The sequence below is a fragment of the Pipistrellus kuhlii genome, unplaced genomic scaffold (genome assembly GCF_014108245.1).
Source record: "Pipistrellus kuhlii isolate mPipKuh1 unplaced genomic scaffold, mPipKuh1.p scaffold_m20_p_61, whole genome shotgun sequence".
Lineage (NCBI taxonomy): Eukaryota > Metazoa > Chordata > Mammalia > Chiroptera > Vespertilionidae > Pipistrellus > Pipistrellus kuhlii.
The window spans coordinates 1,117,287-1,137,057 of NW_023425564.1; the positions used below are offsets into that span (position 1 = coordinate 1,117,287).

At 64.6% G+C, this 19,771-nt stretch overlaps 1 protein-coding gene across 2 annotated transcripts in view; it reads left to right on the forward strand.

Annotated features, from left to right (window-relative positions):
- Nucleotides 1–19,771, forward strand: part of SEMA4D (semaphorin 4D) — an 83,981-nt gene that overhangs the window by 60,651 nt on the left and 3,559 nt on the right. Inside the window, exons 5-16 of one of the 2 annotated variants that reach the window (XM_036420073.2) lie at nucleotides 1,108–1,170; nucleotides 2,539–2,637; nucleotides 2,927–3,020; nucleotides 3,402–3,515; nucleotides 4,420–4,571; nucleotides 5,198–5,373; nucleotides 5,444–5,600; nucleotides 7,091–7,313; nucleotides 7,937–8,052; nucleotides 10,252–10,424; nucleotides 10,496–10,539; nucleotides 13,344–13,550. In XM_036420073.2, coding sequence (XP_036275966.1) covers nucleotides 1,108–1,170; nucleotides 2,539–2,637; nucleotides 2,927–3,020; nucleotides 3,402–3,515; nucleotides 4,420–4,571; nucleotides 5,198–5,373; nucleotides 5,444–5,600; nucleotides 7,091–7,313; nucleotides 7,937–8,052; nucleotides 10,252–10,424; nucleotides 10,496–10,539; nucleotides 13,344–13,550 — 1,618 coding nt within the window. Of the gene's footprint in view, nucleotides 1–1,107; nucleotides 1,171–2,538; nucleotides 2,638–2,926; nucleotides 3,021–3,401; nucleotides 3,516–4,419; nucleotides 4,572–5,197; nucleotides 5,374–5,443; nucleotides 5,601–7,090; nucleotides 7,314–7,936; nucleotides 8,053–10,251; nucleotides 10,425–10,495; nucleotides 10,540–11,123; nucleotides 12,909–13,343; nucleotides 13,551–19,771 lie in introns of those variants that run through there. The other variant, XM_036420072.2, reaches the window with a different exon arrangement.

The window sequence follows — 19,771 nt, forward strand, 5'->3', positions numbered from 1 at the left end:
GTGTGCCCACGGTGCCGGGCCGAGCAGCCTCGCTCTGCGTGGCTTCGCCGTGGCCCCGGAGCGAGGGAGAGGCCTCTGGGCCTCCAGGTCTCCGGGCCTCCTCTCCGCAAAAGAGGAAAAAGCAGAAGCCACACTCATGAGCGAGGTCACATCCCACCTTCCTGCGTTCCCGTAGACCACATGTGTCAAACACAGGGCCCGCGGGCCAAATCCGTCCCGCCAGGCCTTGCAATGTGGCCCGCACCGCGCTGTCATCACTGCACTCCGCTGCGTTTCCATCACAATGACAGTTTATGACTGTTCAGTAAACCATTCGGCCCGCGATTTAGGCTGGATTTTAGATTTTGGCCCCTTCTCTGATTGAGTTCGACACCCCTACCGTAGACAGTGATGAAGTTACCTGCGTCCTCATGCTGAAGGAAGCTGCTGTTGGAAATGGACTGGGTCCTGCTTCCCTGTGTCCGAGCGGCTCCGTTTCTGCGGGGACCCACGGCTATTAGCGCCGCCCAGGGCCGGGACGCCCGCCTGCTTCCTGGCCGGGACCGCAGCTCTGATTCCCTGGGAAAATACATGCATTTGGCATCAATCCTGGAATAGCACTCGGGGAGGTGGGGCCACTCGGGAAAGGAGAGGCGGGTGGGAGCCCTCGGTCCTGGCTCTGCATCTGGAGGGCCAGGGACCCCGCTCGCCGGCCGCCTGGTGAGAGAGGTAGGAGCCGGCCCGGCGCGGCTGCCGGCCTGTGAGCCGTGCCGACCGATCTGCCGAGCGGACAGGGAGGCAGCGCAGGAGTCGCTGTAGCGGAGAAGAGAAACCTCCTTGGAAGCGCCTCCAGTCTGCCTTGTTGATAAGTGTAATCACCACGTCCAGTGGCGCAGGGCCTGCTGCTGCTGGCAGTGAGTAACGGGCCTGGGAGGGCCTCCAGGCCCTGCGGACTGGGAGCCGAGGGTCCCGGTCAGAGCCCTCCCCGGCCTCTGCTCCTGCCTCGCGTGCCATCTCGGATTTCCGTGTTGGAGGTATCGGCCCTGCCGTGCGGCTTCATAAACGGCATTCTGTGTCAGCGTCGGCTTCCGGACGGCTGTGCCCTCAGTGACTCCCCTTCCCCCACAGGCGTACTGGAAGGTCTCGGAAGACAAGCAAGCCAGATGCGCAGAAAAGGGGAAGTCCAGACAGGTACCTTTTTTTTTTTTTTTTTTTTTTTTGCTGCAGAAGCCCAGGTGAGTTCTGGCCGCTGACACTGCTGCTCTGGAATGCAGCCTGGGCCTTGAGTCAGGTCTCTCACGGCTCACCCACCCCTCTGTTCCTCAGAAGCAAACAGAGTGGGGTTTGAGTTTAACTGATTGAAGTTACTCTTGGGGCCTGAGACTTGGGCTGTGGGAAGGATTTCTGGTGCCAGGGGTTGGTTGCCATAGGATTCCTGGATTGGGGCACCTCTCACCCCTGGGGATCTGCCCTCTCCAGGGGCACTGCACCTCCGTGTGCTGGCCGTGCGGGAGCTCGGGCGTGCTCTGTGCCCGTCGCTCTGGTTACCCGCCCACCGGAGCTGGGCAGGTGTCAGTCTCGGGGTCTCAGAGCCCCATCTGCTGTGGTAGTTGGTGAGCCGTTATGGTAAATTTCAGCAGTTGTTGGCTATTTTCAAAATGAAACTTTTTAAGTAAAAAGACCAGTATTTTTTCATAAACATTTTTAGCAAATGCTGGGTGCTGTCAGTAAAGTCGCCGTGACTAGAGCTGCTTTGGGAAACGAGGGGCAGTGCGGGCCCCGTGGTGACACCGGCCGTCCCTGGGCGTTGTCTTCAGGCTGAATTGCCGCGGAGCCTGCCCACCGGCCGCCGGCCAGGTCACTCCCGCGCAGGCCGGAGGCACGAATTACTCCAACCAGATCTAAGGCCGTCGCCGCAGAGCAGCTTCCCCCAGGGGCATAATTTCAGCCGGGAGCACACACAGCCCCAGCATATGGCACTGAAATAGCGAGTGGGTTCCTACGTGGCCCCGGCTTCCCTGCGGCCTTTCTGGTGTGGGCCAGGCTCGGAGCCCTGCGGGCCGGGCAGCCGGACACAGCCCAACCCTAAGCACCGGTTCCAGCTTCACGGGCTGGGGCGGGAGGGTGGGGCCCCAGAGAGGAGGGCGGAGGACCTGCTCAGCATGCCCTGCGGGCCTGGCACCGGGCGTGGTCTGCTCAGTGGGCATACCGCTGTTCTGCAGGGTCAGCTCCACTGCTTTGTGCCAGCTCTCTCCTCTGGATACAAATCAGCGGCTGCAGGGCCGCCCCCTGGCCGCGGCCGCGGCTGCGGGCCTGCAGAGAAGCACTCGGCCCAGCGGCAGGAGGCTCTCCGGGGGGCGGGTCTCTGCCTGCTCTGCCTCCGCTGCAGGGCGGGGCCGGTGCGAGGGCACAGCCAGCGCACGGGCAGAGCTGCGTGTCGGGGAGCCCGGGGCGGCACCTCTGGGTGCCGAGCTTGGGAGTGCACGATGCCACCAGTGCGATGCGGGGGCGTCCGGAGGGAGCTGGTGGCAGTTAACGGGGCGTTTTTCTTTCTTGTAGACCGAATGTCTCAACTACATCCGAGTGCTCCAGCCGCTTGGCACCACTGCCCTTTACGTGTGTGGGACCAATGCCTTCCAGCCGGCCTGTGACCACCTGGTGAGCCCGGCCCGGCAGCGTCACCAAGAGCGGGGCTCCGGCAGCCGAGGGGCTGCCTTCCAGCCGGCGGCTCTGCCTCCAGGCTCTGCCTCCTCTGTCTGCACACCGTCATGGCGGGGGTGCGGGCAGGGCCCTGACTGGCCCTGAGGGTGTGGGAGCCGGGAGCGGGCGCCGTCCTGCTGGCGTGCGCTCCCTCGGGGCCTGGACGGCGGGTCTGGAAGCAGTGCCGGCAGAGCGGCCTCGGTGACGGTGCAGACGTCCGGTGACACTTCCTTCCATTCGCCTGCAGGACCTGGCGTCCTTTCAGTTCCTGGGGAGACACGAAGACGGCAAAGGAAGGTGTCCCTTCGACCCGGCGCAGAGCTACACGTCGGTGATGGTTGGTGAGTCGTGCCCGTCGCAGGCAGGGCTGTGCCGGCAGCAGGCTCACAGGACGCGGCGCCTCTGCGTCCCCTCCAGAGCCTGAGCTCAGAGGGCGCCACGTCTCTGGAGGGCCCCTGCTCGGCGCCTGAACGTATTGCTGAGAGCCCGGCTGTTCCTGCTGTGTGCGCTCTGAGGGGAGAGGGCTGTGGCTGAGCCGGTGGGACGCACAGAGGGGGAGGCCCTGGCCCCCGTGCGCCCGTCCCTGAGCTGCTTCCTGCCCCGGGAATCCCGGTCATAAAGCGCAGTTGGACCAGGAGCCGGAGACTCGGTGCGGGGAGGGCAGAGGGGAGCGAGGTGCTGAGCGCCCACACCGCGCTGACGCCGCCTCTCTCTGGGCCCAGACGGGGAGCTGTACTCCGGGACGTCCTACAACTTCCTGGGCAGCGAGCCCATCATCTCCCGGAACTCCTCCCACAGTCCTCTGAGGACGGAGTACGCTATACCTTGGCTCAACGGTAAGCGGCGGGTCCGCACGCGCGTCCACTCGGCAGCCGCCTCGCCAGGACTGCCCTGCGCGCTGCATCTCTAGAACCTTCTTGCCGCTCCACCTCACGTGGGCCCCGCGCTCTCGTCACTGGTGCGCGGGCGCCCTGGGCCTGCTCGGGCTGCGCAGCCAGCTCCGGGGTTTGGGTTTCCATGGCGTCCACATAAGGCCGCCGCCTCCCCTTCCCCCGGCCTGCAGCGGCTTCCGTGGAGCGGGCTCTGAGGGCAGGGAGCTCAGGCGGCGATCGGCCTGGGATGGGATGGGAACATGTCACCTCGGGCAGCACGTGTCCACGTCACCTTCGTGGAGCAGATAGCTCAGGCCACTCACGAGGCCTTTCTGGTGGGCGCCAGCCAGCAGCCGGGGCCCTGAGCCTCCTGGACCCTCAGCCGGACTCGCAGCGCGGCTCTGCGGGCGGCAGGGCAGCGGAGCGGGAGTTAGTCTGAGGCTCGAGCTGTTTAACCAGCAAATGCACCTCTGCTCAGGGGTCTCCGCACGTGGGACGCGGTCTGGCTGCCGGCCCGGGCTGCCTGCCAGGCGGAAGGCCCAGCCTGTGTTCTGGGTGGGTCCGGCGAGATGCTTCAGAACCACAGCCAGGGCACTCGAGGCCGAGAAGGGCGAGACGGGCACCCCATCGCTCCAGACCCTGCGAGTGCTTGGGCAAGACATGCACCTCCATGTCTTGTAGGGACACATGTGCAGGGACATGTCCGGGTCCCTCTGTGTGTGCGGGGACCTGTGTGTGTGGGGGGACGTGCCAGGTCCCTCTGTGTGTGTGCGGGGCCGTGCCGGGACCTGTGTGTGTGCGGGGACCTGTGTGTGTGCGGGGCCGGCTCCCCTGTGTTGGGGAATAACCGGGCGGTCTCTCCCCGCAGAGCCCAGCTTCGTGCACGCCGAGGTGCTGGGCGGGAGCGCGGACGGCGTGGAGGGCGGGGACGACCGGGTGTACTTCTTCTTCACGGAGGTGTCCGTGGAGTTCGAGTTCCTCTCCAAGCTGCTGATCCCCCGGGTGGCGCGGGTGTGCAAGGTGAGCCGCTCCCGTTTCTCCTGGCTCAGAGGGTCTGCCCGCCCTCCCCGCCCCCCGGGAGCGGAAGGTGGTGTCAGCGCGGCACGGGCTGGGGGCCGGGGCTTCCCTCGGGTGACGGGCGGGCCGAGTCCCTGCGTCCACACAGGTGAGGGCCCGTCGCGTCACTCCCTCCGCACCGCTGTCCGGGCCGTGGCCGCAGGTGCGATGCGCGATGGTCCCTGACGTGTTTATGGAGAGCCTGGCGGGCCCAAAGCCCTGAGCGGAAACTTGGGGGTCGGGAGGGAGTGCAGACCTGCCCTCCCGTGAGGAGCATTTGGGGAAGACCAGACCATCACCCACTGGCCTCGGGCGACTGGGTGCCAGTGCGTGGCTGCTCCTGGCTCAGGCCCCTCGCGGGCGGCCACGGGCGGGCGGGCGGGCCGTGCGCGGGGCCACGGCCGCCGAGCGTGCGCAGCTCCAGCACCGTGTGGCGGCCGCGGCTTTCCCCAGCGGGTGGGTCCTGTGGTTGGGGGACCCTCGACCTGGGCTCGCGGGCTGTGTGCAGAGGCTCCTTCGGGCACAGCCCGGGCCGGCGGCCGGGCGCCCGCCGCGGTGGGTCTGCGCGTCTGCCATGCGTCTGGTTGCAGGGGGACCAGGGCGGCCTGCGGACCCTGCAGAAGAAGTGGACGACCTTCCTGAAGGCCCGGCTGCTCTGCGGCCGGCCCGACGGCAGCCTCTTCTTCAACGTGCTGCGCTCCGTGTTCGTGCTCCGGGCCCCGGACCTGCAGGAGCCTGTGCTCTACGGGGTCTTCACCCCGCAGCTGTGAGTGCCGGCGAGGGGCGGGCCCTGCGCGCGCCCCCCCCCCCGCAGGCGGTGACCGCCCTCTCCCCAGGAACAACGTGGGGCTGTCAGCCGTGTGCGCCTACAGCCTGTCCGCGGCCGAGGAGGTCTTCGCCCGGGGGAAGTACATGCAGAGCGCCACCGTGGAGCAGTCCCACACCAAGTGGGTGCGCTACAGCGGGCCCGTGCCCTCGCCCAGGCCCGGGGCGGTGAGTGCGGGCTGGCCGTGGCGCTGGGGTGGGGCAGCCGGCCGGGCCTCGCGGGGTTCGAGTGTGTCCCCGTGGGGTTCGAGTGTGTCCCCGCGGGGTTCGAGTGTGTCCCCGCGGGGTTCGAGTGTGTCCCCGCGGGGTTCGAGTGTGTCCCCGCGGGGTTCGAGTGTGTCCCCGTGGGGTTCGAGTGTGTCCCCGCGGGGTTCGAGTGTGTCTCCCTGGGGTTCGAGTGTGTCTCCGCGGGGTTCGAGTGTGTCCCCGCGGGGTTCGAGTGTGTCCCCGTGGGGTTCGAGTGTGTCTCCCTGGGGTTCGAGTGTGTCCCCGTGGGGTTTGAGTGTATCCCCGCGGGGTTCGAGTGTGTCTCCGCGGGGTTCGAGTGTGTCCCCGCGGGGTTCGAGTGTGTCCCCGTGGGGTTTGAGTGTGTCTCCGTGGGAGCAGGCATCCCCCTGGGACTGGGCAGGGCCACGGGCACGCTGTCCTCTTCCTGTGTCCCGTCCTCAGCACACGTGTGCCCGCTGTTGCTGCCCACACGGGAGTCTCCTCCGGCTGCAGGGGTGTTCTGTGGCATTCGCTGTGCGAACTGTAGTCATGTCTGTCTCACTTTCTGTTTCCTGTACAGAAACACACAATTTCTTGGCAGAGAGAGGAGCTGTGCAATCCATTCACTAATATGAATCATGTGTTGTCTCTTAAAAGTGGTGCATTTTATGTAGAAACCAGTTTCTAGGTGGATTCAGTAGTGTCCGTCTGTCCTGTGTCCCGGAGTGGAGCTGCCCGGGCGTGAAGCTGCCCGGGCGTGGGGCTGCCGGGCGTGGGGGTGCCCGGGCGTGGGGCTGCCGGGCGTGGGGGTGCCCGGGCGTGGGGGTGCCCGGGCGTGGGGGTGCCCGGGCGTGGGGGTGCCCGGGCGTGGGGGTGCCCGGGCGTGGGGCTGCCGGGCATGGGGGTGCCCGGGCGTGGAGGTGCCCGGGCGTGGGGGTGCCGGGAATGGGGGTGCCCGGGCGTGGGGCTGCCAGACGTGGGGGTGCCCGGCGTGGGGGTGCCTGAGCTGTGGCCCCGAGGACTGCCTTCCCCCTGACACCAGATGCTGTGTCCTCAGCACCTTGTTCGGTAAAGCACGCTCACTGGGGGCCCCGGTCTTGGCCTGTGCACACCAGGGGCTGGACACGCCTGTCGTGGACCATGTTAGCACGTCTCTCACCAGTCTGCTCTTCTGACGGGAGAGCTGTCACATAACAAGTGTTTCTCTTCTAACTTCAAAACCTTGGTCCTTCTTTCCTTGACAAATAGGTAGATTGCCTCCCTGGTTATGTATCGTGAAACGTAATTGTGTCTTGTGGGTAAAAAGAGTTGCACTCTGCACGCCACAGCTGAGTTCAGATTCAGGCACGGGCCACCTTGGTTCCCTTTTTAAGAACTCGCTGAGGAGGTCCTAGTTCTGCACCTCCCGGGCCGGCCTGTGCGCCGCGGTGACGCCGGTCTGCTCCCCGCAGTGCATCGACCGCGAGGCGCGGGCCGCCAACTTCTCCAGCTCGCTCAGCCTGCCCGACAAGACGCTGCAGTTCGTCAAAGACCACCCTCTGATGGACGACTCTGTGACCCCGACGGGCAGCGGGCCCAGGCTGGTCAAAAGCGGGGTGAACTACACCCAGATCGTGGTGGACAGGACCCGGGCCCTGGACGGGACTGCCTACGACGTCATGTTCGTCAGCACAGGTGGGTGGGGCCCGTCACGCCGGGTGAGTCCCGCTGCCCTGTGCCCAGGTGCCCTGGGCAGTGTGCCCCTCTGAGAAGTTGCCACCGGGGCTTCAGGTCCCTGACCTCAGACCCCCTGGGCCCCGGTGAGAAACGCAGGTCCTGGCCCGGACCTGGAAATCAGGGCTGGTAAGTAAGTCTGGGCTGGAGCCACGGAGCGGGGTGAGAGCGGGCATCTCCCCCCGCCTGTCCTGACCCGCAGGGGCACTGCTCCCGAGGCCGGGCCTGGGAAACGGTGTCGGACTGGGAGGCAGGTGCTGCGGCCTGGGTGCTTCCCGTCATGCCTCTGAGCAGCGGGAAGGGGCCGCCGTGCAGGACGGCGCCCAGAGGGTGGGCGGGCCTGGAAACCGCGGCAGGCTGGTCGGATGGCACCGTGAGGGCCGTGCTGGTAAGGGTGCTGGCATCAACAATGAGCCCCTAGTTTATTCATAAAACACTGGGACTAAGCGGTCCCACTGGTTCCTGTGGTTCATCCTGCCGTGGCTTTTCCTTCTCCGTTTCTAATGCAAAGGCGCCGGCCTGGCTAAGGGAGGAGCAGAGAGGCGGAGGGGGTGTTGTCACTGACCGGGGCTCCGACCTTGCAGACCGGGGCGCCCTGCACAAGGCCATCAGCCTGGAGGGCGACGTCCATATCATCGAGGAGACTCAGCTCTTCCCAGACCGAGAGCCAGTGCAGACCCTGCTGCTGTCCGCCCTGAAGGTGACGGGACTGCGGGGCGGGGGCAGCCTCGCGTCTCGGGGTCCTCGGCTATTGGGGGGCAGTGACCTCGCGTCTCGGGGTCCTCGGCTGTTGGGGGGCAGTGACCTCGTGTCTCAGGGTCCCTGGGCTGTTGGAGGGCAGTGACCTCGCATCTCGGGGTCCCTGGGCTGTTGGGGGGCAGTGACCTCGTCTCTCGGGGTCCCCGGGCTGTTGGGGGGCAGTGACCTCGTCTCTCGGGGTCCCTGGGCTGTTGGGGGGCAGTGACCTCGCGTCTCGGGGTCCCTGGGCTGTTGGGGGGCAGTGACCTCGTCTCTCGGGGTCCTCGGCTGTTGGGGGGCAGTGACCACGTGTCTCGGGGTCCCTGGGCTATTGGGGGGCAGTGACCTCGCATCTTGGGGTCCCTGGGCTGTTGGGGGGCAGTGACCTCGTGTCTCGGGGTCCCCGGGCTGTTGGGGGGCAGTGACCTCGCGTCTCGGGGTCCCGGGCTGTTGGGGGGCAGTGACCATGTGTCTCGGGGTCCCCGGGCTGTTGGGGGGCAGTGACCTCGCGTCTCGGGTCCCTGGACTGGGCCAGAGGCCCTTTGTCCACCTCGCCCAGAGGAGCCACCTTGGGCCCTCACAGTCCTCTGCTCCGTAGGGTCGGGACAGAGCGGGCAGTCTGGGGAGATTAACTTCTCCTGAAAGCTGGCAGAGCCTTGCTGGGTGGTTGGGGCACCACAGGATGCGTATGCGGTGCTTGCTGGCTGCAGCAAAAACACTTCCGTGTGGGAGCGTGCGGGAGACCCGCAGTACCGCCCCGCCCCCACGGCACGGACCCTGCGTCCGGTCAGCAGGCCTCTCCCGGAGAGGGTCAGGGCTGTGCGGCTCCGGGCGCGGCTCCGTCCTGCCGTGCCCGGCATGTGGCCATCGCGAGCCGGCGTGAGCTCCTGCAGAGCCCGGTGCTGGGCACGGAGCTTGCAGGTCGTGGCATTTCCCTTTCCTTTGAGTTTCCTTCAGCCAATTACAAAAGCAAAGCCAGTTATGAGCAGTCAGGCTGAGCAGTAGCAGCCGGGGCAGGGCTTGCTCTGGTGTCCCCCGCAGTGGCGGGCGGTGTGCCCACCTCATGGCTGGAGTGGGGCTGTGGGCAGCTGTGGGCAGCACAGAGGGGGCCAAGCCCCCGGTCGCCCGGTCCAAGCCCAGCCCCAGCCCCAGGCGCCTGACTGTGAGCCTGAGCCGGCCCGTCCTGCCTCGGTTCCCTCGTGTGCACAATGGGGACAGCAGACGTATGTAGAGCAGCCTGGCCTAGCCCCACACTGTGCCTCTGGCCGAGGACCTCACTTCTGTGGGTATCCCCACACGGTGACCCCAGGGTTAATGCTGGAAACGGGGCAGCCGTGTGTCCTGTCCCCCTGGCTGCAGGTACATGCTCACTTGTGCCGTCTCCTTCCTGCTCTGTGGCCAGCACTCGGTGTGACTGCACCCCAGCACCCCCCCAGCGGCCCTCCCTGTCCAGCCCTCTGTGATTCGCTCTGCCTGGCACCTGGTGGGAGTCTCCGGCCAGCTCGTGGCCAGGCCACTGCGCCCACTCCCCTTCCGCTCCAAACGGGGCCGCTGGCCTTGGTGAAAGGAGACCCAGAAGCCATCCTGGCAGCCACATGCTGCTCAGGCAGGGCTGGCCCCCGGGGGACCTCCATGTGGTGAGCGTCTGTAGTCACCCAGTGCACACAGGCGTGGGAACTGGCTCTGCTCTGCTCCTCAGTGTTGTTCAGGGGCCCAGGCCTGTGTCTGAAACCAAGGCCTCCGGGCGCTGGGACGCTGATCCGTAGCTGGGGGAAGGGCGGGGCAGATGTGGGTGGCTACGGGTCAGTCCTGTGCTCATGGGTCTGAGGTTGTGCCCCGTGGTCTCGGGCCTGTAGGGAGCCTGATGTGGCCGGCTGGGCTCTCCCGGGGGCGCTGACGGGCGAGAGATGCGCCCTGCTGGTGGTGGGGTGACAGTGGTACCTGGATGTGAGGGGGGCTCTCGGCTGAGGCGTGTGCTCTGCGTTGGCAGGTTCTGCTCGAACCGGGCGCTTGCTTGCGCTGTCACGCCTGCACGCAGGTCACTGGGCGAGGGGCTCCTCCTCCAGGAAGCACTGGTCGCGGGTCCCTGAGGCTGGAGGAGGTGCCGTGGCCCCCCGGGCGCTGGCTCCGGCCCGCCGTCCTCATCCGTTTGCACCCACAGGGCAGACGCTTCATCTACGCCGGCTCCAACTCGGGCGTGGTGCAGGCCCCCGTGGCCTTCTGCGGGAAGCACAGCACCTGTGAGGACTGCGTGCTGGCCCGGGACCCCTACTGCGCCTGGAGCCCAGCCCCGGCGGCCTGCGTGGCCCTGCACCAGACCGAGAGCCCGGGCAGGTACGGCGAGGGGAGGCGCGTGCAGGGCGCCCACCGCCGGGGCCCGCGCCCACTCCGCCCTTGTCTTGCAGGGCCCTGATCCAGGACATGGGCGGCGAGGTGTCCGCGTGCCCCGGTGAGTTGCTCGTTCTCTCTGCTCCTCGGGAATGGCTTCTCGTAACCATCTCACGGTGCTTTGGGCTGTGGCGTCTGTGCATCCTCCTTTTCTGGCAGACCCGTGGCCGTCTCTGGACCTCCTGTTGGGGGAGGGTGGGTGCGGCCCAGAGGGTGTGAGTCCCGGAGGCGCTGTCTGCACAGGGGGAGGATGGGTCCTCCAGCCGCCATGGCCAGGCGGGGGCGTTCCCGTGGGCAGCCCGGCTGCGGCCCGGAAGGCAGGTTGGGAGGAGGCGTGCCAGGCTGCGGTGTGCGGTGGCCGGCCCGCGCTCAGGCGCCCCCTCGCCTCCCCCCACCCGCCCGCGTCCTCCCGGGAAGCCAGGGTGCGAGAGGGTCTCTGCTGCCAGAGGAGCCTCTGCCTCCGCCGGGGCTGCCCCGGGGCTGCCCTTTGCTTTCTGCTCATGCATGTCTTCATCTCCTCCGTCTGGAAGCGTCCACGTCCTCCTGTGGGTGGGACTCTCGTGTCCTCTGTGCGTGCTGGCTGTTTGGAAGAGGAGCCGTGGGAGCGGGTTGCTGACGCGGTGCACGTTTATTTTGATGTTCCAGATAAAAGTAAGGAAAGCTCCCGGCAGCATTTTTCCCAGCCTGGCGGCACCGCAGAGCTCACATGCTCCCCGAAGTCCAACCTGGCGCGGGTGGTGTGGAGGTTCCGGAGCGACGTGCTCAGGGCCGAGGGCCCCAAGTACGGCCTGGTGGGCGGGACCCTGCTCATCTTCAACCTGTCGGAAGGGGACAGCGGGGCGTACCAGTGCCTGTCGGAGGAGAGGGTCAGGAACAAGACGGTCTCGCGGGTGACGGCCAGGCACGTGCTGGAGGTCAGGACGGTGCCCCGGGCTCCGGGGGCCTCCTCCTCGCCGGCCCCCAGCACGGAAGGTGCCGGGATCCCCCCTGACGAGTCCGTGGGGTCCGTCCGAGGCTCCTCTCCCCAGACCCCGGCCGGGCGGCTCGCCACGCCCTCCGGCCCGGCGCCCACCGGCACGTCCTGCGAGCCGAAGGTCGTCATCCACACTGTGCCCCAGGTGCAGTCGGAGAAGACCCTGTACCTCCAGGCCGGCAACGACCGCCTCCTCCTGTCCCTCTTCCTGCTCTGCTTCCTGCTCTGCCTCGGCCTCCTCGCCTACAACTGCTACAACGGCTTCCTGCCGGGCCGCTGCCTCGGGGTGCGCTCCGCGCTGCTGGGCAAGAAGCAGCCGGCCCCCGACTTCGCCGACTGCGAGCAGAGCGTGAAGGAGACGCTGGTGGAGCCGGGCAGCTTCTCCCAGCAGAACGGGGGGCAGCCCCGGCCGGCGCCCGACACCGGCTACGAGACCGAGCAGGACACCACGGCCAGCAGGGCGCCCACCGACAGGGAGGACTCGCAGAGGATCGACGAGCTCCCGGGCAGGGACAAGCCCTTCGACGTCAAGTGCGAGCTGAAGTTCGCCGACTCGGACGCGGACGCGGACTGAGCTGCCGCGGGGTCCTGTGTCCGGCGCCGCCGGCAGCCGTCCTCGGCCACCCTCGGTCTTGTGTCTTTTCTCGTGGGGTGAACTCGTGACCTGGTTTCTCTCTGTGCTTTCGGAAAGCGGCGGGCGTCCCGGGGCCTCCTGGTCAGTTGGGGGGCCTGAGACGTGCCCGCGGGCGGGGCGGGGCCGGGCCGCACCCAGCGTCACCTGGGAAAGCAGCCCTGAGCGGCCGTCCGGAGGGGGGGAAGGGTGTGGTTGGCGAGGGGCCGGGGTCGCCTGTTGTCCGGGTCGGCACGAAGCTCTTCTTCGACGTGACTGTTGTTGGGTTTTGCTTTGAGTTGAAGTGTTGGGTCATTTACTTTTTAAGTCGCTAAAGCAGATGTCTCAATATTTAGAGGATGCGCATCTTCTGGTTTTGTTGTATGTTAGGGTAGGCTGTGGCTTCCGTTGCTGGAGATTCTCAGGGATAAACTTACTTTTGCTAAAAGCGTTCTCGCTGCTTTTTGAAACGCAGACAAGGCCGCCTCCTGAGCACAGTGACTTTTTAAACATTCCTCACGGGGGGCGTCCTTTGGCGGAGTTTCTTTCTGTTCCGTTTTTCTCGTTTTAAGTCTTGAAGGGGAGCAGGCGCGGAGGATTGCCCCGTGGCCCCCGCAGGGTTTTGAGCGAGGGCGGTGGCCCCCGGGAGAGCCGGGCTGGCCCGCAGCACGGGGCCGAGTGTTTCACGGCCCCTGGCCACAGCCTCCTGTCCCGTGGAGTCCGATCATCCGAACGGCATTTCCTTTGGCTTCCATTCCACACCCCCCTCGCACCAGCCTTTCCACGTGGCCGACCTGAGCATCCACGGCCTGAGAGAGCGGGGAGGGCGGGCGCGTCCACGTGCTGGGCGGGCGGGCGGGCGGGCGGTTTAACAGCACGGACCTCGTGGTCATGCCGTCCACACGCCCACGAGAGGCGATGTTTCTGTGGCCGAGAGCAGTAACTGGATGTCCGTGTCCCGTGCGGACAGTGCGATAGGGTTCCACTGTGTTGGTGTAAACATTTGTGTTTTATAAGATTTACTTTGTTTTTATTTTTCTACTTTGAATTGTGTACACTTGAAAAGTAACCGAATAAATGAGAAGCTTATACCTGCTGTGGGCACGTGATTTGCTGAGGCCGTGCGGGCGCAGGGTGGGTCTCCCGGCCCCTCCTGGAGCAGCCTGGCGGGCAGGACCCCGTGGGCGCGTCTTTTCTAACCGTGTTTCCCGTCTCTGCATGCGGTGCTGCTCGTGACGACGCCTGCCTCAGCGCCCTCTCTTTTCTGTCCTCTGTCTCGCAGCCTCGTCTCCTATGCCCTCCCCTCCTCCGGGGTCCTCCCTGTCCTGTCTGGGCCCCGGCTCATCTTCCTCCCCCCGAAGCCCCTGGCCGGCCTCGGGCTCTGGGCCCGACGGCCGCCCGCGGGTCACCTTGCTGCCGCCCCTCCTCAGCGACCAGGCCCAGCGCGTGCCCGCCATGGGCACCTTCCACCTCTTCTGCCAGGCCACAGGTGAGCGGGTGCCCGCCAGGGGGGAGGGGGGGAGGGGCCCTCCAGCTGCACCTCCCAGCAGCCCCGGCGAGCAGCCTCGGTGAGCCTCACGGTCAGCATGTAGCTGTGCCTCTGGACAGCCGGGCGGCCAGCCGGCTTCTCCACAGAGACGGCGGGTCAGCTGCGCGAGGCCCGCGCCAGGGTTCTGCCACCCCGGCTCGCTCTGCCCGCTGGCCCGGGAGCCGCCCGGAGAGGGGGTGGCTGTGCATCAGCCAAACTGGTCTGTGGCAGCGATGGTCAGCCTTTTCCATCTCATACGTAAAACTAATGACTGAAGTTCTGTGCCACTATAAAATACTTTTCCCACTTGGACAAAAAAAAGAAAAAGACAGGTGTGATTGTGATCATTCCCACCGATGGTTGTCATTTTCTGTCTGACAAAATCTGAGAGAGCGGCGATCGGTGCCCTGACTAGTCAGTGCCGCTCGCTGCCAGACTTCCTCGGCATGTCGGCTGACATCTGGTCTGGGGGTCGCTTCTGTGTCTGAAGGCATGTGAGTGTGAAGCATGCAGGTATTTTAGGAATTAAGCTCCGGGCCTCTGGAGTGGGGATTGTGTCAGCGACTTGCTTGATGATGTTCACAGGTGGGAAAGACGGCCCAGCGGGCGCCCTCGAACCGGGAGGCTCACAGGCAGCATTGGGTGGGCACAGCTCGCCACCCTGGAGCAGGTCCCAGGTCTGGGTAGTGCCTAGCAGCCCGGTCTCCCATGTGTGGGCGTCTGAATAGCCACAGAGAAGAGTTGTCACAGGCTGAGAGGAGGGATGAAACAAAGCCTGGTTTGTTTAGTTTTTAGATTAAAAAAAAATATGTTTTTATTGGTTTTATAGAGCGAGAAAGGGAGAGAGAAACATCGATATGAGAGGAGCATCAGTCAGCTGCCTCCACGCCCCCTGGTTGGGATCGAGCCCACCACGAGCATGGGCCCTGACTGGGAATCGAACCGGGCCCTCATGGTGCTTAGGTGGACTCTTAGTCCATTGAGCCACACCGGCCGGCCATTCAGTTTGTGAGATTGTAAATAAACATGAAGCCACTAAGAATGTCAGGCTGCCGCCTGTGTCCCGCTGGGTGGGCACCCAAGCCTTGGCGTACCCTCCCTCTGCTCGGGGCCAGCCCATGGCCGCTGGCGCTCTGCGCAGGCCAGGAGGTGGGCAGGGGAAGTCGCCTGAGAGCCAGAGGTGGTGGAGCCAGACCACGGGGGGTCCACGTGACCCCGTCTGCCCCGTGAGAGGCCAGGCCTGCGAGCTGCCCCGGCCGCTCCCGCAGCGACTCCCTGGAGGCTGCGGGAACCGCTCCCGCCCTCGGCCCGTCCCCACAGGCGCAGGGGGAAGGGGAAGACGGTGACCTGGGAGGACAGACACAGGTGAGCATGGAGCCGCGCACTTCCACGGGCGAGCACTCGGCGTGTCACCTGTTTGCTGGTGTGCACACACGTGGTCGTGCACAGCCTCTGGGCGAGGAGGGGAGGGGGCCTGGGAGCGCAGATTGCGAGACAGCTCGGAACAGAAGCCCTCTGGTGTTTCAGACGTGCGTGTTGGGAGCTTAGTGCAGAGCTAGGGAAGGGCTGGGGCCGAGGGAGGGAATGGCCCCCAGACAGCCGACGCGGAGAGTGAGGCTCACCCAGGCAGCCCTCGCTCCCGCGGGCCGTCCCGCACTGGGCTCGGGCTGTCGAGGGGTCTGGGAGCAGCTCCCACCCTGCCAGCCCCTCCTGGGCAGGACCTGGGGGCCGTGGTGCACAGCGGTAGGAGCTGAGGGGTGGCACCGGGCACCATGACCAGGAGCCGAGGCCCCGCTCCCTGTGCTCCAGTGGAGCACTGTTCGCTCAGAGGCGCCACACCTGAGGCACGGCATCCTGGATAGACCGCCTACCCGGGAGCTGGCCACGTCCTGTCCACCTGGAGGGGGTGCTCATTAGGTTCATTCAGGATCAAACCACACATCTCTCTCACACACACACACACACACACACACACCCTACACACCATACACACGCATGCAATAAACATTGTACGCATCTCATATACACAAGCCACACATGCTGCACACACCACACACGTGTGCGCCATAAACACTGCACACATCTCTTATGCATATTCCACACATATACACGCCACGCATACTACACACATCATACACACGCCATAAACACTGCACACATCTCTCACACACACCCCATACACATACACATGCCACAGATACTGCACACAACCCACACATGCCATAAACACTGCATATGCCACACACACCACACATACTACACACGTCACACATATACCACAAACATGCACCATAGACTTTCACACATGCCACACAAATATACAATACACTCACATATCACACACACACTGCACACATCACATACATTGTTTCATCCCACATACACGTGTGTTGTGTACATGTGTGCATGCCATGCATACATACACTACACACACTATGTACATCTCACACACACACGTTAGGTAGCATTTTACATGCAGGTGTGGAGGCCCTCTATGTATTGACCACGGTGTCAGCATCGGAGCCTTTAGCCACACAGTCAGAGGCAGCAGGAGGGCGGGGCTCATGAGGGGACTTCCTGGTCCCCAAGCTCTGGTGGAGGTGGTGTGTGTGCTGGGGCTCCTGGAAGGCCCAGGCTGAGCTGTGGGGGTAGTTGGCTCATGAGTTGGCGAGTCAGCCGTCCACAGGGTAGGGTGTCCCACCACCTTGCTGGCTGGGTGGGTGGGTGTCCCACCACCTTGCTGGCCTTGGTGCTGAGCGAGCCTGATGGGGTGGCTCTCCCAGAAGCGCTCTCGTCTCCGGAGTGATGATCCACATTCCTAATGGCAGAGGGGTGACCCGGTCCCTAGAGGCCTCCTGCCATAGCAGCGTCACCCCCAGGAGGTCCCCCGCCGCACCCTCACAGGTGGGCTCAGGCCCAGGAGCTCGGACCTAGGTGTGCTCTCAGCGGGTCCCAGGCAGCTTGGTGACGGGCTCAAGACACTCCGAGGCGGTGAGCAGTGCAGCCAGGGCACTGGAGACCCGAGAGCCTTCCCTTCCTGCGGGGCTGCGACCTCTGGCCTCTGGGCTCCGGGGCCTGCAGGGAGTGTGTGGGGTCCACATGGGGGTCCAGGGTGCACGCAGCCCTGTGCTCTGAGTGCCCTCCAGGGGGTGCTGGCAGGGCCCTGGGCACAGGAATGGGAGGTGGCTAGCTCGCTGGCCACTGGCCTCGGGGTCAGAGTGGACCATGTGCACAGGCCCCTGAGGACTTGCTGCCGGGCGGCCCCTGGGGGATGGCCAAGCACTGAGTGGCTCTCATCACATCCCCTCCATTCAGGCTCTCGGGCCCCCAACCTCCAGGATGGTGTCGCCTCCTCAGGGAGAGACCATGGCTCCCAGGCTCTGGTTTTGTCAAAAAGAATCAGCTCCAGCCGTAACCGGTTTGGCTCAGTGGTAGAGCGTCGGTCTGCGGACTGAAGGGTCCCAGGTTCGATTCCGGTCAAGCGCATGTACATTGGTTTCGGGCACATACCCGGTGGGGGGTGTGCAGGAGGCAGCTGGTCAATGTTTCTCTCTATCCCTAATTCTCTATCCCTCTCTCTTTCTCTCTGTGAAACGTCAATAAAATATAAAAAAATATAAAAGAATCAGCTCTGCCGAGACTGGTTTGGCTCAGTGGTAGAGCGTCCGTCTGCGGACTGAAGGGTCCCAGGTTCAATTCCGGTCAGGGGCATGTACATCGGTTGTGGGCACATCCCTGGTAGGGGGTGTGCAAGAGACAGCTGGTCGATGTTTCTCTCTCATCGACGTTTCTAGCTATCTCTCTCCCTTCTTCTCTGTAAAAAATCAATAAAATATATTTAAAAATAAATAAATAAATAAATACATAAAAGAATCAGCTCTGACCCACTGCTCTCCTCAGACAATGGGAGAGCGGGGGAGACGGGGCAGGAAGGCCCTGGCCCTGAGGGAGGCGAGGGCTGGAGACTGCCAGCTCCACCCCAGCGGCCGCTCCGGAGCTGGGAGCCCCGCACGCTGAGCTTCCAGGGAGCGGCCCTGTGGCCACGTGGTTTGGGCGCCTGGGTCCCCACCGGTGTCCCAGGGTGGGGCCTGCTGACCGTTCTAACCTCACTTTCCCTCTCTCTCTGATTTCCTCTGCATTCAGATTGAGTTGGATAGTTTTTAAAGAATAAGTGGAACGTAAGTACTTCGCTAACTTGTCGATGTCTTGCTGCGATTACCACATTTACAGACTGTCCAGTGGTGCTCAGGGGGCTCGCACTGTCCACACCCAGGGCGGGGCTGGGAGTCTGCGCCTCGCCCGTGTGGCTGGGCGCTGAGTCCGCTCAGCCACCACTGCCTCCAGCTGGTCCGCGGAGCCTTCCGGAAGCTGCTGCCCCATCCTATCAGCAGGCAGTGCTGGGAGTGAGGAAGGAGACGGGCCTTTAGAACTGACTCCAGTGTCCGTAGTCTCTCAACCGTAGCACCTCACGAGAATCAGTCCCTGAAGTTAGCCCCCACGGAGCCCGGCGGCCGGGGGGCCGGCAGCGGGCTGGGAGGCCGCCGCCGTGGGACGGGGCTGTGGTGTCCCGCGTGAGCATGAGCGTGTGCGGGGGCACAAGTACATGCGGTCCACCCGTGCGTGTGCACCATGTGCGTGTGCGGAGAGAGCTGCCTGTAGGCAGAGAACAAACCACACACAGTTATAGGGACAGAGTCAATCCTTGAGGGTCCAGCACAGAGCATACGCCCCGGGGCCGCCCATGGCGACGGCCAGGGCCACGCATAGGACTTGGTTGCATCCAGAATTTCCCTCTGAGTCAGCACATTTCTTTTTCCTCTATCACATTTTATTTTTATTATAAAAGCATTTTTTTTTTTTACTGTGAATTTAGAAACTCTGGGAAAGCATAAAGAGCAAAATCTAAATGACCTAAAATTAAACCATCCAGAGGTGGCCACAGGCAGCATTAGAGCACTTTTAGGCCTTTTCTCTGTGCATGTGTGTGACTGTGTCTACACACATGTGCATGCACACATTTACCCTTTCATGTACATGCATGCACACACACAAGCACATGTATTCTTTCATTGAACATCTTGTCAGTTTTCCTCTGTTGCTAAATCGATTTCTTACGTGTGATTCCTCGGCACGGACGGACCCCTGGCTTCCCAGCGTCCCGCTCACAGGCACACGCCTTCCTCCCCGCGGTCCAGCATCGTCTCAGAATCGCTCCCAGGAGTGCCTGGCCGGCTCTGCCTGCCCGGGAGGAAGTCTGAGCCTGTCCCTGGAGGATTGCTGAGGAAGGGACGGGCCTGTGGGGCTGGGGAGCCATCGGAAGGAATCTCGGTTAGAGTAGAAGTTCCCCTCTTTCTAACGGCCCAGCACCTGCTGGTCTCTGCCCCCCACCCCACCCTCCCGAGACAGTGCTCGCCCCTGGCCCGTGTCTGGCGGGGACGCTCCCATACGCCCGCACACTCACATGCCCGCACACTCTCACGTCCGCGCACTCACACGCCCACGCACTCACACGCCCACGCACACATACGCCCGCACACTCACGCCCGCGCACTCACACGCCTGCTGCCGTCTGCTGGCAGGTTGGTCCTCAGCTCGGATGTGTCTGCCCAGGGCTCTCTGGCCACCGCAGGCAGGCGTGGCCCTCCCTCTACTGGCCGCCCTGCATGAAGCGGTTTATTCCACCATGTCCAGGTGGGAAGAACCTGGCCTTTGAAAGCAGAGTCTCAGGTAGTGGGGTGGCCCCACGGGTCCCGCAGCCCACCCACCTGCAGGGTGTCCCTGGTTCATGCTTCGGGTGCCTGGGGCCCAGGCAGAGTGAGGGAGCAGCAGGGTGCACGGCACAGCCTGGCCTGGCCCTGGTGCCGTGACGGGAGCGGCAGGGACAGGCCGCAGTGGTCCGGCCCGTCGCTCCCCTCGCTGTGCCGCCTGCTCCAGGCCTGCACCGCGGCAGTGCTGTGCTGGCTCTTTCCCTGGCACAGTCCCTGGGGTCCTGGCCCAGTGGCCTACGGCAGGGAGCAGGGTCCTGCCTCCTGCTCTTTGGGGAGAGGAGGTGGCCGGGCTGCTCCGGCGCCGGGCAGAACCGGTCCTGCTTCAGGCTCTCTGCCCCTGCCTTCCCGCCCACCATCCTCCCTCAGCACCGCTGGACACCTGCCCCTGGTCCCGCCCGAGGCAGGGAGACCGGG